Source organism: Besnoitia besnoiti, chromosome VIII, assembly GCF_002563875.1.
Source record: "Besnoitia besnoiti strain Bb-Ger1 chromosome VIII, whole genome shotgun sequence".
NCBI classification, from domain to species: domain Eukaryota; phylum Apicomplexa; class Conoidasida; order Eucoccidiorida; family Sarcocystidae; genus Besnoitia; species Besnoitia besnoiti.
Genome location: NC_042363.1, coordinates 1,021,056 through 1,036,052, shown reverse-complemented (window position 1 = coordinate 1,036,052; position 14,997 = coordinate 1,021,056). Strand labels below are relative to the sequence as shown.

At 54.1% G+C, this 14,997-nt stretch overlaps 3 protein-coding genes across 3 annotated transcripts; 1 reads left to right on the top strand and 2 right to left on the bottom strand.

Moving 5' to 3' along the window:
- Positions 1-1,064: 1,064 nt before the first annotated feature.
- BESB_082790 (prefoldin subunit protein) lies at positions 1,065-2,549 on the bottom strand (the record flags this gene model as incomplete). The annotated part of the gene is made up of 3 exons (XM_029366629.1): positions 1,065-1,253; positions 1,813-1,936; positions 2,338-2,549. The coding sequence occupies 3 exons, from the start codon at positions 2,547-2,549 to the stop codon at positions 1,065-1,067; spliced, it is 525 nt and encodes a 174-aa protein (XP_029217089.1).
- Positions 2,550-4,995: 2,446 nt separating this feature from the next.
- BESB_082780 (putative 3-oxoacyl-acyl-carrier protein synthase I/II) lies at positions 4,996-11,492 on the top strand (the record flags this gene model as incomplete). The annotated part of the gene is made up of 12 exons (XM_029366628.1): positions 4,996-5,132; positions 5,931-5,988; positions 6,612-6,689; positions 7,423-7,650; positions 8,056-8,227; positions 8,506-8,634; positions 8,939-9,096; positions 9,274-9,566; positions 9,909-10,073; positions 10,473-10,611; positions 10,750-10,920; positions 11,415-11,492. 12 exons carry the CDS (start codon positions 4,996-4,998, stop codon positions 11,490-11,492), a joined length of 1,806 nt encoding a protein of 601 aa, XP_029217088.1.
- Positions 11,493-13,009: 1,517 nt separating this feature from the next.
- Positions 13,010-14,943, bottom strand: BESB_082770 (ribosomal protein RPL27; the record flags this gene model as incomplete). The annotated part of the gene is made up of 3 exons (XM_029366627.1): positions 13,010-13,458; positions 13,848-13,931; positions 14,286-14,943. The coding sequence occupies 3 exons, from the start codon at positions 14,941-14,943 to the stop codon at positions 13,010-13,012; spliced, it is 1,191 nt and encodes a 396-aa protein (XP_029217087.1).
- Positions 14,944-14,997: the final 54 nt, after the last annotated feature.

The window sequence follows — 14,997 nt, the reverse complement described above, 5'->3', positions numbered from 1 at the left end:
AGCCTACCCTGGTCCTAATGAAACGTCCCTTTACTCCGTCTCTGCATGGAAAACTACCTCTTTTCTCTCCCTCTTGCAAGTGCGCGGGCCCCGCAAAACGCACTTGACCTACGCTGCCGCATATCAGTGCGAGTACAGATCACCACTGTCGATCCCTTTCGCAGGAAATCAACAGAATGATGCCCACCGTCTAGGCTTTATGGCAGTAAAGTGACTAGGAGCGTCCGTGTGCATATTAAAAGACAGCAGACCTCTGCTGCGAGTAAACGACACGAATACTCCCATACAAAGCGGCACTTGTAGTGTTTTAATTCAGCATCGGATAACGAGGGCGGCTTTATCGGTGTAGCCGACCTGTTGACTGTGACGACACTCGTGCTAGCGTTGTTCCTCTGGTTCAGAGCAGCTATGAATCTGCGTGCCGAGAGGTGATTCTGCCAATCCCCTGGCCAGCACCAGTACTGTGACTACTAGCTTTCCGGGAAACTGGCTGTCGCTATCTACCACCTCGCTACTTCCTGCTCTCTCCAAGGCAGAAAATGTGCATGACACGCCAGCTGCGTCTTCCGCGCCTGCCGCCTTTCTAGCCCATACTGAATAAACGGACGTCCACGTTCGTCGCGGGTTTATCGTACCACGGAAACGCGCATTTGGAGTAGGGGGCACACTACCCCTCGCTCCAGTTCCAACGATCGCAAGGCACGATGGTCAGTGCAGATGGAGTAGCGCCGCCATGATGTGCACGCGACTCCGCCAGAAATGCGGAGCTCTCTGTTTTGAGTAAGTGAAAACGTGTCCACGAACCAGTGACAATGATAGACTGCTACATCCTGTTTCCAGCAAAAATATTTCTCAGTCACATAAAACAACAGGACAGAGTTTCAGATGCAGTAAACGTAATCGAAGCTCATGCCTTCAAGAGATCTGCACAACTGACGTCGGTTTTCAAAGGCGTCCACGGGTTTCCCAAGAAAGATTAGTACTGTCAGATGTTGAGAGAAAAAAGTCACCGAGAGAGCGGCAGTGGCTTGTTGTTTGTTTCACATTTAAGGGTTGGTACCGAACTAGACAAGGATTCCAGCGCTTCCACCAGATTTCTCTTTTCCGTCGGCTCCCTTGGGCACGCTAGGACCCTCTTTGCCCGCCGTTGGTGCAGCTTGGCCGGTGAGCTGAAGATATTTTCGCGTGTACATAGAATGAGTTTTAAGCAGAATTTCAAAGTTCTTCTCGAGCAGCTCCAGCGTCGCATCGACCTGTTATTTCATCGAACCACCGAAACACAACAGAGCACATCGGTTGCGGCTGGTCTCGCTACATTTCGAATGTGGCCTCAACACACCTCTCGCGAATTTCATGCCGGTTTCTGTTGCATTCAGCGATGCCGCCTCCCCGAATTGTCTATGTCTGTGTATTCTATCGAGAGCCGTACACGCGAAACCGCACATGTCTATCAAGGTCTGCACACGAAGAGAGGAGCGTACGGATATATCACGGTAGGCAAACACGAAGGCACCAATGCAACCCCTCGAAGCGGCGCAGATCTCCAGGCACGACGTTGGGCCCAGCCAAATATGTTCAATTCGTGCTTAGCCCCAACCTGTCAGGAAATCACCTCAGTTGCTAAAGCATGCCCGGCTGTAGCGGCCGCCTGCTTCAGAAATGGGCGTTCTATGATGGCACCATTGTCTATGTTGGCTTCCGCCAGCCCCACGATATTCCAACGCTGCAAAATCTCTTCTGAGACGTCGGAGAGACCTCGTGGAAACTGCCTGCGTCGCGAGTGAAGGTGATTTTGTCAACCCAAAGACTCACCTTTTGCTTATGTTCCTCCAAAGCGGGTCTGACCTCTCCCACTGTTCGCTGGACGAGAACGCCTCCGACCATCCGGTAGCACCGGCGGTCGTCATTTACCTTTCCGAAAGCATCAAGCACCAGCCTGCGATGCAAGCAGAAATGACAAATGTGACCCAACATTATTTGTCTCACGTGTCCTTAAATAACATGGGGAAAATGTTTTTTATCAACAGCTATTAATTTTTTAGCCCCTTGTTTAGCAAGTTTTGATAAAATTACAGTGTGCCACCCGCCGGCTACTCATCCATCCAGAGTACAGGGCAGATTCAACCACATTCGGTCCATACGAGAAAACGAGAAAACAGCGCAAACCTCAACAGATCGGCACAGCAGACCGTCTACGCAGCGAATGCATCCTCGATTTTGGGCTCACGAAGGGTGTGACGAAATGAGTGCTACACGGACAGGGAAGTCCGTGTTATGAGGAATGTCTCCCATACTGCCTACCCGTGCGAGGCACCAGAGCACACTTCAGGAAATTACCTGTGTTCAGAAGCATCCTGCTGCAGATCCTGAATTTTACTGGCAAGGATCACTTTTTCTCTCTCGACGCGCTGCAGGGCCTGCTGGAGCTCAGGAACAGTCCACTCTTTGCTGTCTATATCGGCGATGAGTGCCGCTCCCGCAGCGTCGGTCGCTTGGCTCGCGGCCTTGCCTCCTGCGGACGCGGAGGATGAATCCTGCGGTGGTGCCATAGTGTCGAGACGACGAGACGATGTGGGCGGCGCCGGAAGGGGCGACGACGCGTTTGTTCTTGAGCGAACAGGAGTAAGGAGGTATGGAGGGAAAGGCTATGCCGTGGCACACGTCACGAAAGAAGTGTTGTCCTGCGAACTCGCGACTCCTCAGCAACGAAGGGGAGTGGACTGAACACACGTCGGAAACCCAACAGTGCTAGCCGTGAAGTACGAAGTGCGCGCACACACGCCCAGAGTATTTGGACAACACTATGTTTCAGACCTTCACACACAAGAGCTGCTCGTGTTCATTTGTATTTTAAAGACAAATATAGGACGCGGATCAGGCAGAAGATATTCCTGTCCCATATGAGCCCGGTGACGCTTCTGAATACCAGACACCCCAGGTAAGCTCGATCATGGGAGGGGGCGACACGAAAGGGGAAAGAAGAATAAGGACGATGCTGCTGTGCTTGTCCCGTAAATTTAGCGCTACAGTGTAATTGTGGTCGACCTTTAACGGGAAGTGCGAAGGGGACACCGGCGCAACTGAGCCAAACAAACGAAATCCGCTGGATTAGGGGGAGAGGGAGATATCTGATAAGAATGGGGAGCGCTCTAGCGACCTGTACTCTTCGCTCGCGACTAAAACAGACAAGAGAAAAGATCCATTGCAAGAAAAAAGGGAGGGAGGAAAAAAAAAGATGAGCAGTCGGAGAGCAACTTCTGAATGCAACGCGCCTCGACGACGAGACCCTCCTCCGAGGAATGTGGCAACAAAGACGTGAACGATGAGCGGGCATGCAGGAATCCGGACGCGTCCCTCTACACATGCAGAGGTGGACTGGAGAGTGTACAAGGAGAAAAATCGGGTCGGGATGGTCGGCGTTGTCATGGTAGAAAGGCTAGACATAGGCAGCATGCTATCAGCGAACTCGTCATGCATGCAGCACCAGGCGCCTTGTAACCGGGTATGCGTCGAGGATGTCCTAAAAGCTCCTTCTGCGGTAAAGATGTGTCAGCCCTTTCACAGGCGCCCGACTACTCCTTTGTGAGGATGCACTCTCATCTCTTCACTTGACACACTCCTTCAAGACAAGCGAAGAAGTGAGAGAATCTCGTTCGCACCGACCAGTCTGAGAGTCTCACGCGGGAAGAACACCCAGTACCTGGAGACTATCACTGGTGGTGGCCCTTCACAAGGCTGAGCTTGAGCACGGAAGACTTGATTTGTTGTCCGCAGTCGGATATGTTTGGTGTGAAGAACTCGTTGGCATGATGCTGTCGGGGATGGCTTCCTCTGAAAGGGCCCTCGCATAAGATAGATGTAGACCTTGGCAGGCATGGGCAGCGAAAGAACGTAAAGAACTCAAGCAAAGCTGCGTCCCTCCCGTGTCTTGGGACCCGAACGATTGCTACGCCTTATCACCTGCATGATGGTAGGTTGAGATTACCGAGCATAAGGGGCGCACTGCGACGTTTCTCTCCTTCGCCCTAGGCATGCGGCATCCACTCGGCACGTATGTCGGCCTAAACGCTTTCTCCCCGCTACTGCCTCAGATAACTGTAAGCATGATAAGAGCCTCTCCAGCGATCCGTTCTTTCGCTCAGGCGCGCAGGCCGTACCTGTGGAGGGCAGGGGGACGCTCAGGGACGCCACAGTGTGAATGGTGTACGTAGAGTTTCATCCATCTCTCCTTACAAATAGGTAGCGGAAGTGGAGGGCAACTTCAACCCGCAACAAAGTGATAAATAAGTCTCCCTCCTACCTCTACCTGAGACGTGCACCGACGAAAAGTCCTTTGACCTTGAATCAGTCCTATCCTCAGAAAGGAGTTTGAGGTAGCTAACGAGCCCGGTGAATTTCTGCCGACTCTTTCTTACAAACTGGGAGAAGGGCCGCTGCTAGTGCCCCAACAGAACGAACCCCTCGACGATGTGTCTGATGTGCAAACTTCCACAACGGGTTTTTTGCAGTCACACAAGTGTCTCTCTTTCGTTTCAACTGGCCCCTGCAACAAAGGGCGATGGGTACCATCGCTGTGTGTCACAGCGGTTTCCGGGTGCCCGTCAGTCTTCATTCCGACGGGCAGAATTCAGTGGCCCTCTTGTCGCCGCCGTCGTCGCCTCACATTGACTGGACCTCTATCCATAAGTTTCATGCTAGTCGAAAAGGACAGCCTCAGAAGAAGCCGGTGCAAACCGTCTTACGCTAGCCTATTGAGGAGGAGTGCGATACTTGCACGGAGTCTTCGACGTGCTGCTTCTTATCAACTGCGTGAAGCACTCGCAATTAGTTTTCTGTCCCTACCGTGTCCCGTTCCCACAGCCCTGCTGTCGCACGAAGCCCTCTCGCATGGAGTCCATGAAACCAAGCGTGGACAAGCGTCAAGAAGCTGGTTAGCCACGGGAGTCACTTCCTTCAACGGGATAGCATTTCTGAGCGCTTGTTGAGCGTGAGCTTATGACGGCTGTTATGAGCTGGCCTAGTGTTCATGCCGGCGCTGACCATATTCGGCGAGCTCGTAAATACGGCGCTGCAGCGCAGCACCGGCTGTTCATGGCAGCACTCCTTCAAGAGCCGGAAGCGACGAGTGATCCGTAAGGTGGCGCAGCGCCATCATTTCCTCCACATGTCAGCCCAAGAGCCTCTCGACACTAGCAGACGCCGTAGGGACGCTTTCACCGCCGGAGAGTCATAGAAGATCCAAAGTTTGCCGCACGCCGCAGTGATCCTTATCTACGAAAGCACGGTACCTGTATACGGCTTAGGAGACTTGAGTGGCGCATACTTCTGAGGCAAGCAACTGAGACTGTAGAGAAGCATACAGGACCGGGTAGCCTAATGCGATGCTAAGAAGTGGATGATTCCTCGGTTCTTCTTCTCTTAGGTAGGTGAGTCAGTGTATCGAGCGCCCTCTCCTGACACCTTGGTACTGTCCGCTGGTCAGTGACTGTGATCGAGTGACGTTGGCTTCAGGGTTAAGCTACAAAGCCGTGTCTACTGTTACGCCTCCATCGAATCGCAGGAATATCCGCACACAATCTTTTTAGCTACGCTTTCAGAGCAGCAAGCACAGTCTTCCCCAGAAGACACACTGCTGTGATAGCGCACAGCCCAGCCCCCCCAAACGCATCGCACCTCACTCCCAGGCGGTTGCAGCCCTCTTTCCGTTTTGTTCGTTAGGTCCTAAAGCCATCGAGTTTACCCGCACTTCTTGTTCCTCCCACTCACTTTTTTTACCGATTTGCCACATTCACGTCATCGTTCGAGACGGGTTTGGCTCCTCCATTCCCCACGTCCGGGCGGCGCATGTCCTCACATCGCTGCGATTCTGTCTCCAGATGTTGGTGGCGGGGCGCCTGTCGTCTCCTGCGGCTCGTCCTTGCGGCACGTAGCGAGAGACGGGACACAAAAACGGTCCTTTTGCTTCAGTTTCCAACGAAAAATATGACGGTAACGATCATTGGCTCATTTGTTCTGCCTGTGCGTAGTGCCATTGTCCGTCGTTTAGATTTGCTGGCTCACTGTCTCCCACCCCCATTAGAGAGAAGCATTGGAGTGGTTCTGTGCGTTTCTTTTCTTTGCTCTGACTCTCTGAGTGTGCAGCGCGGTCTTGTGGGCAGAGACTTTCTTGGTCTGTGCGGATAGCGCGTTTCACTATTCTTCCCCCGCAGCATTTCGGCGCGAAAGCCCTCAATTTTTAACTTCTCTGGAGTCTTCCAAGCTGTTTTACGTGGGCATTCTCTGATTTAGCGTGTCTGCGGCTAGGTGTGTACGAGGGCCTTACCCGTGTCTTCCCCGAAAATCTATCGTCGTATCAACCGAGTCTGAGAGTTTCTTTGTCCCATTCTGATGCGCGAAATAACGACCTTTTTTTTGTTTTTCTCTGCCGAAGAAACTGTGTCGCGCGTTGTGATGGTGTCGACCGGTTTTCCTGGCAAATCTGGATCGACCGACATCTGAAACGTATCGGGGACCACAGGATTTGTGTCTTGTCTTGGCTCTCGGAAGTGCTCGCTTGTGTAGGCCGGTGGTATGCCTAACGCGCAAAGGCTTGTGAAAGGCTGCAATTCCAGGTCCGTGATCCGGCTGGTGCTCAGTTCACGGCAACGTTTGACTTCTGCGAAGAGCTTCAGTATTCGCACTCGTGGCTGGTAACCGAGTTACTGCGCTTCTCCACGGGCTTCGTCTGGCGGCAGAGTACGTGTGAACCTGACTCTCAAGGGAGCAAGACAACTGCCGGGTCCCAGAGTAGGCGTCCCCATTTTGCATTTGCCAAGATTTCGGGGTTGAGCCGAACATTCACGCGCCGTTATCGACCTGAGCTCTGCTTGCAGTGTTGTCTTTCTTGCATCATGGGGCTAGGCTCCCAGTTTTTTCGTTTTTCCTTTCTGGCTGTTGCCTGTCTCCTTCCTGTCCGTATACTCCTCGGGTGTATCCCCGTCTTCCCTCGCCCTGCTGAATGTCTGCTTCTTTCGAAGGTAGGTGTCGATCCAAGGGATGAAGGCCGCTCCCTTCTCTACAAGGTTGCAGCAATTTTTTGAAAGGGTTATGCCGGATATTGACAGACTGCGCAGGCAGCGCAGCGGAGTCATAACGTAGCTGGGAAGCGTTATCGTGCGCGTGCTTCTGTTTCCCGTGGCCTTTACCGCCTATGGGACTCTACTGGAGATTGATGAGCTAGTTTCCTCATGACGCCACGTTGGACCAAGCGTACAATACGCGTGTGTTATGAATACACCAGCGTGGCAGCACTCACAACTGTCACCGGCAGACTAGTTTGGCCTGGTTATAGTCCGCACGCGCGTATCCTGAACTGTCGGTGTCGCTTTCTAGTGACAGGCATTCGGTGTTGCTTTGTTTCTGCTCCTGCCTGGTCTGTAGCAGCCCTCGGGTGCTCAGTCGTTCTCCGTTCCGGGCTTTGTCTCGTATACTCCTCCCTCGTTGGCCTCGCCCCGTCACTCAGCTCCCAACCCATCTCTTGCGAAAGGGCCGAATCTCGCGGCGTCGCGACGCGGTCTTTTGGGTCTGCGGAGTCGTAGCGCCGAGCAAGGAGGGCGGACAGAACGCAGTCAAAGGACCCGGCAAGCCGGGGACGGACTCAGCTCTTTACGGGTGAGGGAGACGGTTCGGGTTCATGCTGCTTCGGGTGTGCCTCGCCGTTCAGTTAGCGCCGTTGGGTTCCATTTCAGAGAGATCTAAGTTGAAGCCGTCGATTATATTTTAGACACTGACTTCCGGGCTAAACTTTGACTTATTAAACCAGCTTGGGATCATACAAGTTGCCAAGTCTGTGGAGCCGTCGCGGACAGATTCTTTCTGTCGCCCGTATTCTTCGAGACCGGATTGGCCTCTCAATGTCTCTAGTGGACCATATGATGCGAGGAGTCATACTCGATGTGGGCATGAACCAACAGGATATCACCATGTGCAATGCTGTCGCCAATAATGGGTTTCGATGCATGAATCGAACTGAAAAAGGCAGTGTGTGCGTCCTCGGCTTCTTTGTGGTGTGCTCAGAGCACCGCGGGCGCCTGCGGCCCTGGCACGAAGCCACGAATTGTGTGCACGGGACTTGGCGTGGTCAGCGGAGTGGGTATCGGTATCGACGAGTTCTGGAGGAATCTGATTGCAGGGACAAACGTCATTGACAAAGTTACCCGTTTCGATCCGACCGGGATGTCATGTCAAAGTGAGTTTGTTGCGTGCCTCCCGCCGCCGCTCTGCCGGGCACTGAATGGACACAGCGCCCTCAAGGCTGGACAGTGTGCTTGTTTCGCCGCTCTTTGGTTGCGGTTTCAGAACGCCGTGTGACGGGTGACCGGTGCCGGTGGGCGTTGCGTGGGGGTCTCATTTGCGTCGGAGTCAGCAGACACCGGAGGGCCACCACACCTGCCACCGGGATCAACATCTCAGAACTCTTAGTCTTGTGCTGCGCAATGCCTGGCTCTCGTTTCTGTGCTCTTGCAGTTGGCTGCGAGGTGTCCAACGACAAGTTCGACCCTAAAGCATACTTCACCGATGCCAAAGAAGTAAAGCGAAATGACCGCTATACTCATTTTGCAGTTGCTGCCGCTCGGTTGGCGATGGAAGATGCTGGTAAGCATTACCAGACAGCTCCACGGGTACTAGTAGCCTCTTTTTCCGACCCGACTTTTTCGAAGGAAATATGGGGGTGGTGTGCTCATGCGGTACCGGCTTCCACTAGGTAGCGAATAGGACTGTGAGCAGAGGACACAACGCTTCCAGAAACAGCAAAATCATTACGCGGGAATGAACGCCTTCTGGCTGGTGTATTAGCGAAGCCGCGCTGGGCAGGCATTTCTGCCCTGTCGCTGGTGACAAGTGTTGATTTGAAGTGTGTTTCACCCTCTGGTCCGTCTGTTGTGTTGTTTGCTTCCAGGTTTGTCCCCGAGAGCGCCACACGTAGACGCTGAGCGGTTTGGCATTGTGGTGGGAAGCGGTATCGGCGGGCTCGAGACCATGGAGCAAGAGACACGGGTTCTGCATGAGAGAGGACCTCGACGCGTGTCGCCTTTTCTCATCCCCGCTATGATTGCCGTAAGCTCCTTCCAATTCAGTGCCATCAAACAAAGCAGCGGATGTACTCATCCGCACGAGCGTGAAGACTGGCGTGTAGCTTTGGAGGGTCACGTTGCTTTGAACAGCTCTCCCTACCATTCTGTATGGGCCCTCCACCGCTCGTGTTTTGCTGGTGTTTCTTCGCTTTCCCGTCAGAACACCGCGTCAGGCATCCTGGCAATCGAAACCGGCGCCAAGGGACCGAACCATGGCGCAGTGTCGGCGTGTGCGACATCCGGGCACGCCGCAGGCGTCGCGCTCCGGTACCTGCAGATGGGCGAAGCGGACGTCATGATATGCGGTGGGGCTGAGGCGTCCATAACGCCGCTTAGTTTCGCTGGATTTAATGCGCTCAAGGCCATGGCCCAAGGATTCAACGACGACCCGAAACGGGCTTCCAGACCGTTCGACAAGAAGCGTGCAGGTTTCGTCATGGGCGAAGGCGCTGGGTACGTGTGTATTCGCTCTCGCAGTCACTTGATTCGCGCTCAAGGCCAGCGCTCTGTTGCGACTGGGCCGGGCCATCCCGAGTGCAGTTCTTCTGTAATGCTGCTTTGCGCTGAGCCACGCTACGCGTCTACGTAACAAGGGGGTCCCGGATTCACAAGCTCAGCGACCTTCTTCCGTCACCCACATTGCACAGGTAGACGTGCAGACAGACCCGTTCATCTGCATGGGCACACAGCGACACTTGGATGCGCTTTTGTGGGGCTTCTCCTCGGACAAATCTGGTGTGCATGCGTCTTGTGGCACACACGCGCACACGCCCCCTCTTACGGCGTTTTCTGCAGCATTATGGTGCTCGAGACGGAGGAGCATGCATTGCGACGCGGGGCACCCAAAATTTATGGCGAAGTTGCCGGATATGGAGCCACGTGTGACGCCCATCACATCACGGCTCCAGCGCCTGACGGCTCTGGTCTCGCCCAGTGTCTTCAGAAGGCGATCGCAGACGCGTAAGCCCCACTGGTGGGAGCAGCTGCGCTGCGCTCCGACGCAGCGCTGGAAATGAATTCGTCCTGCTCGGAACGTGAGGGCTGAGTGTAGCGGTAGTCCATTCCCATTCTTGTTCTGCAGTCATGAGTGCTCCATAACGCAGTAGTTGCGGTCTCTGTCGAGCGCGATCGTGTCGGAAACAGGCTGAAAAGTGCGAAGAGTCGGAACTAGCACTGTTTACATGCCGACAAGGGAACTCATAAAACGAGGTTCTTTACATTTTTGTACATTTTTCGGAGGGCGGGTACGCAAGAGTTCCTACCCAGTGGGGCAGCGTGCGCGGTGCCGTGGGCGGGGCGCCCCCGCGGAAGCACTGAGCGCAGGCTCAACATGGAATCTTCCTGTCTGGCTGTTTGCAGAGGCATCGACAAGCGAGACATTGGCTACATCAATGCACACGGCACATCAACTCCGATGAACGACCGCATTGAGACTGCTGCCTTTAAAAAAGTGTTTGGAGACGAGCAGGCCAGGCGTCTCCTGATATCATCAACAAAGGTAACCGATGACACATCCGTCCGGCTTCACGAAAGGGTTGCTCTTGGATGGGAAGTTTCAATCTAGTGCTCGGCGCGGACAGTGTACGGATATTTTCACGAGGCGTCCCCATGTGCCTGGCGTCTTGTGCGTATACAGAGTATGACAGGTCACTGCTTAGGCGCGACCGGAGGCATTGAAGCATGCGTCTCCGCGAAGGTCTTGGAAACAGGCATTGTGCCTCCGACCATCAACCAAGAAGAGGCAGATCCGGACTGTGACTTGAACTATGTTCCAAACAAAGCGTACACATCACCGACGCCCTTTGAGGTGAGAAATACGAAGCGGCGAAGGTGCTCGACCGTATGGGGGGCTGCCGGTATTTCAAGTAGCACATAGCCGGACGCGGAGAGCTCTCTCAACGCGGGGAATACACGTGAGAGCGTGAACCGTGTACCAACCTTCAGCCAGCGTATTGCATTGTGCCAGGAAAGCCTCTTGTGTGCGGGCGCGTATTTCTGAATAACTTACCCTTCATATTAACGAAGGGCAAACGGTGCTTGCGTACGATAGTGGTCGGGCTGCTGTCAGTCTACCGTACTCTACGCAGGTGCGTTCGTACACGCTAGCCCATCGGTACACCCCTGATTCAATTGACATCAAAATGTCTGTGGTAGTGATGCAATTAGAGTTAAGCGATCATCCGTAGTAGCGCTTGCGCACTGTTAATGTGCATATGAAAGGCATAGAGACACTAAATTTTCGGAGCATCGTTGCATATGCGGCTGAACCGTTCTCTCTATGTTTTCTGTTTTTTTTTCTAGGCTGTTCTCACGGATACTTTGGGGTTTGGTGGCCACAATGCGGCATTGCTTCTCCGCCGGTATCGGAGTCGCCCGTAGTGGTTTTGGAGCCTGTCACTATCTTTCTCAAATAGTGCACGCAAATTGGTCCAGGAGTTCCTGCTGTCGCGGATGTGCGGCATTTCCTGTTCTCTCTACCATTGCTTGTTTCAAGTTTGGTCGTGCAATGTCGTGTCCTGGGTCAGGGCACACGGAATTATGCATATGCATTTTCCGAATTTAGCCTCAGAGTGTTGGGAAAGGTTCTTGCCTCAAGAGGTTGGCCTGAAAGAGAAACTGACAGCTGCTGTTGCAGTGGATAACGCGCAGGTTCGAATCACGCAGTCGTGGATCAGTGGGCTCGACAGCGCCGCTCCAGACGACGGCCACCCAAGTTTGGAACCTGAATACAGTTGTAGCGGTGTGCTGCCGGTCCATCCTCCGCTGGCAAGGCGAAGGATAGCCGCGAGAAACAAAATCAGTCGGGCGGGGCGACGAAATTGACGAATAAGTTTGCAACTTCTGCGAGTATTCCCGAGTCGCGTGGTGGGAGCACGTTGTTGGCGATGACGTAGTTTCGGGCAGAGCTCGCTGCAAAGGGGGATAATATCACATTTTGAGAGTTATCGACCTCGGCAAACTATCTGCTCTGTGTGTCGCGTCACCGGCGAACAAGTCAGCTCCTGCTGCTACGGCAACAAATAGCGCTGAAGAAAGGAGTCACGTTGCTTGAACATGGAGGTCTTTTGGTGCAGGGCCGTGTTTTCGTTGGGTCGTTTTGCCTTATTACCATTCATCCGTCCGCCGGTGTCGCTCACCCTTTCGAATGCCCAGCATATAATTTCCAGTTGTAGATGATCCGAAGGCCCGTGGATCTCGTCCGCTGCAAGCTGTATATTTGTCACAATGGATTATCATGCGGAGCTGCGCTACGCTATTCTGGTCTTCGATGCACTCTTCCACATTGCCATGGCTCACTGTCAGCGTGCCGGGGCCTAGTGCAAATGCGAGCTGAGTGGCAAGGCTCAATGTCATCGTTTCCTTATCTCCAGGAAGTTCCTCGGTCTCGTGAGCATGAAATGCTGGGTCACTGTCCTGCTTCACACGTGCATGAAGGCTCCGCCTCAATCTCGCGTACCCTCATCGCAGCGTGTATCTACTATTGGTGATTAACCTAAGGAATGTGAGCAGTACTCTTCAGACGAGGAAAGAAATCAACTATCCTTGCTGTTGAAAGGGACCGGTTTGATTTTGTCGGGAAGCCATTCGACAAAAATCGCCACAGAACTGTAGGCTCTAAAAATAATCATTGGCGGGAAACGCTCCTGGCTGTCTTTCACCAAATCTGAGCCCATTCACTGGGTTCAGCCCTCGCAGAACAAAAGCACGAGTGCCACCACTGTGCACTGGGGAACTGTAAGACTCCCCCGGCACTGTGCGCTTGAGCTGGGTCCGTCATGTGAAAACAGTATTACGCGATACGCTTCCCGTAGAAAAACGGTGACAGAAAGGACAGACAGCACGTCGTCTGAACTGTGCGAGCGACACAAAACGCATGCAGTGTAAGCAGTCAATACTCAAATCCACGCAACACCCTCTCGGAGCCCAGTAGTCAGAGCACTAGTCACGGATTCGTTTGAAACGTTACTTGAGTGCCGTTCCTCACCCGGCCCGAGTTCGGGGCCGCACATCATTGCCTCAGGAACTTGGTCAGAAACCGTTGCCTCATCACTGTCTCCGGGAGCTAGCGCGTGGTGATGAGAGGGGACAGACGGATTGAATGCCGCGCCGTTAATCCAGGAAGAGGCCAAAGTTCGGAGAAGAACGAGTTGTTCGCGCTTTTGATAGCCACGTGATTCTTCTTTACTGTCCAAGACGGACACCAAGAATCCCGCGTGAATGCGTCTTCGATGCCTCTTGAGCCAACGCCGTTTCCTAAAGTGATTCTCAAACTTGTAAACTGGCATGAAGTCGACGTACCCGCTGCGAATCGCTGTCAGCGAGTCATCGCGGCATAGACGCACGCCTGCTCCACACACCAAATCCACACATGCAAAGAGAATGGAACGCGCCCAACAGCTCCGGCACACAAAGTCTTCTCTCCTCTGTAGAGCCCACCGGCATAATAGTTTTGAAGAACGTCCCACAGCTGGCTGACACACGCAGCGTGGGTCGGCCGCACACCCCACGTGCAGCTAGCTCTACAACGTACTTCCCACATCCATGTTTGCAGAGACGACAAAAAGTCGCCCACGGGTGAACGCCGATCTGACCCTTAACGCCACAGGTGAGTGGTGGCGCGGCGGGCCTACGCAGGTACTGATTACTATTGCAAAATTACCAGAAAGGAGGTTAGCTATGAAATGCTACTCGAATTTGGGACATTTTACGGAGCCACCCCAGGTTCCGACCTACCGTCTCCCGCTTTGTATCGCGTGCCCCGTTGTCTCACGACAATGTGCCCAGCAAGGACGAATTCGCCGCCAAACTTTTTGACACCTGCAGGGATTTCAAAACAAGCAGCAGCGTACAACTCAAAGTCCAGTCCCACCCAGTCAGGGCGTTCACGCGGGTTTGCCAGTGACATGTGTCAGCGGCAGAGGTGGACTACACTCCGGACGTCGTCGCTCCTAAACCCGCCCTCACGAAGGGGGGTCCGGAGTGCGCGTATCGAGTCAGGCAGGTGTAGACTAAAGCGCGAAGCATGGCGGGATCATCGTTCCCAGAGGAGTCCCTCCAGCAAGAACACACTTGTAAACGTGCAGCAGTTAAGTCGCCAGCTCAAGCTACAGTGGTGCACCCAGTGAGGCACAGAGTGCTCCCTTGAAGTACTGGAGCAGAATGGGCTCCTACCGAGATATTTGGGATGGCTGTCGCGCCCGTTCTTGGTGCTGCCGCCTCCCTTCTTTGTAGCCCAGAGAGACGTGGTCTCGGCCGGAGGGCTGTAGGGGCCCACCGGCAGCAACCACGGTGCAGGGAAGCTCGGCGCCAGAGTCCGATGGCCTCGAAACGAGCGAAGCACCCTGTGTTGTGGTCCTGCCGCGTGTCCGCCGGTCCCCCCGTTCAGTGCTCGTAAGGAGGCGGCACTTCGGCCGGCATCATTTGCCGGATACAGGAGTCCTGGCGTCAGTTGAGGCGGGGAGGACGTTGGAGTATACAGAGGCGCCGCGAAAGACAGAGACGGGAGAGCGGTAGCAGCCGGAAACAGCCAACAAGGAGGTTGATGAGACGCGGCGGGGGCGGCCTCCCAGCGGACACGGCAAGTAGGTGGATTCAGCCGCAGCTCGGACAACGCGGGCTTGCTACGCCTCGACTGTAAGCAAGATGACACAGCGCTCGTGCATCCACGTTTCCTGCCGTGTCGACTCACGAAGGAAGGGAATTCCGCAGTGTGAGCCCCGCATTCCGGCCTGGAGACATGGAGCCGGCTGGCAGCTGCAGGGAAGCACACGTTAGCGGGAATAGAAAGTAGGAAGGCATAAGCCGTCAAAAAAGGGGCGATGTCGCGCATACCGAGAAAAAAACGCACGGGAGGAGCAGCGGAAATCGCATGAGTAGTTGTGCC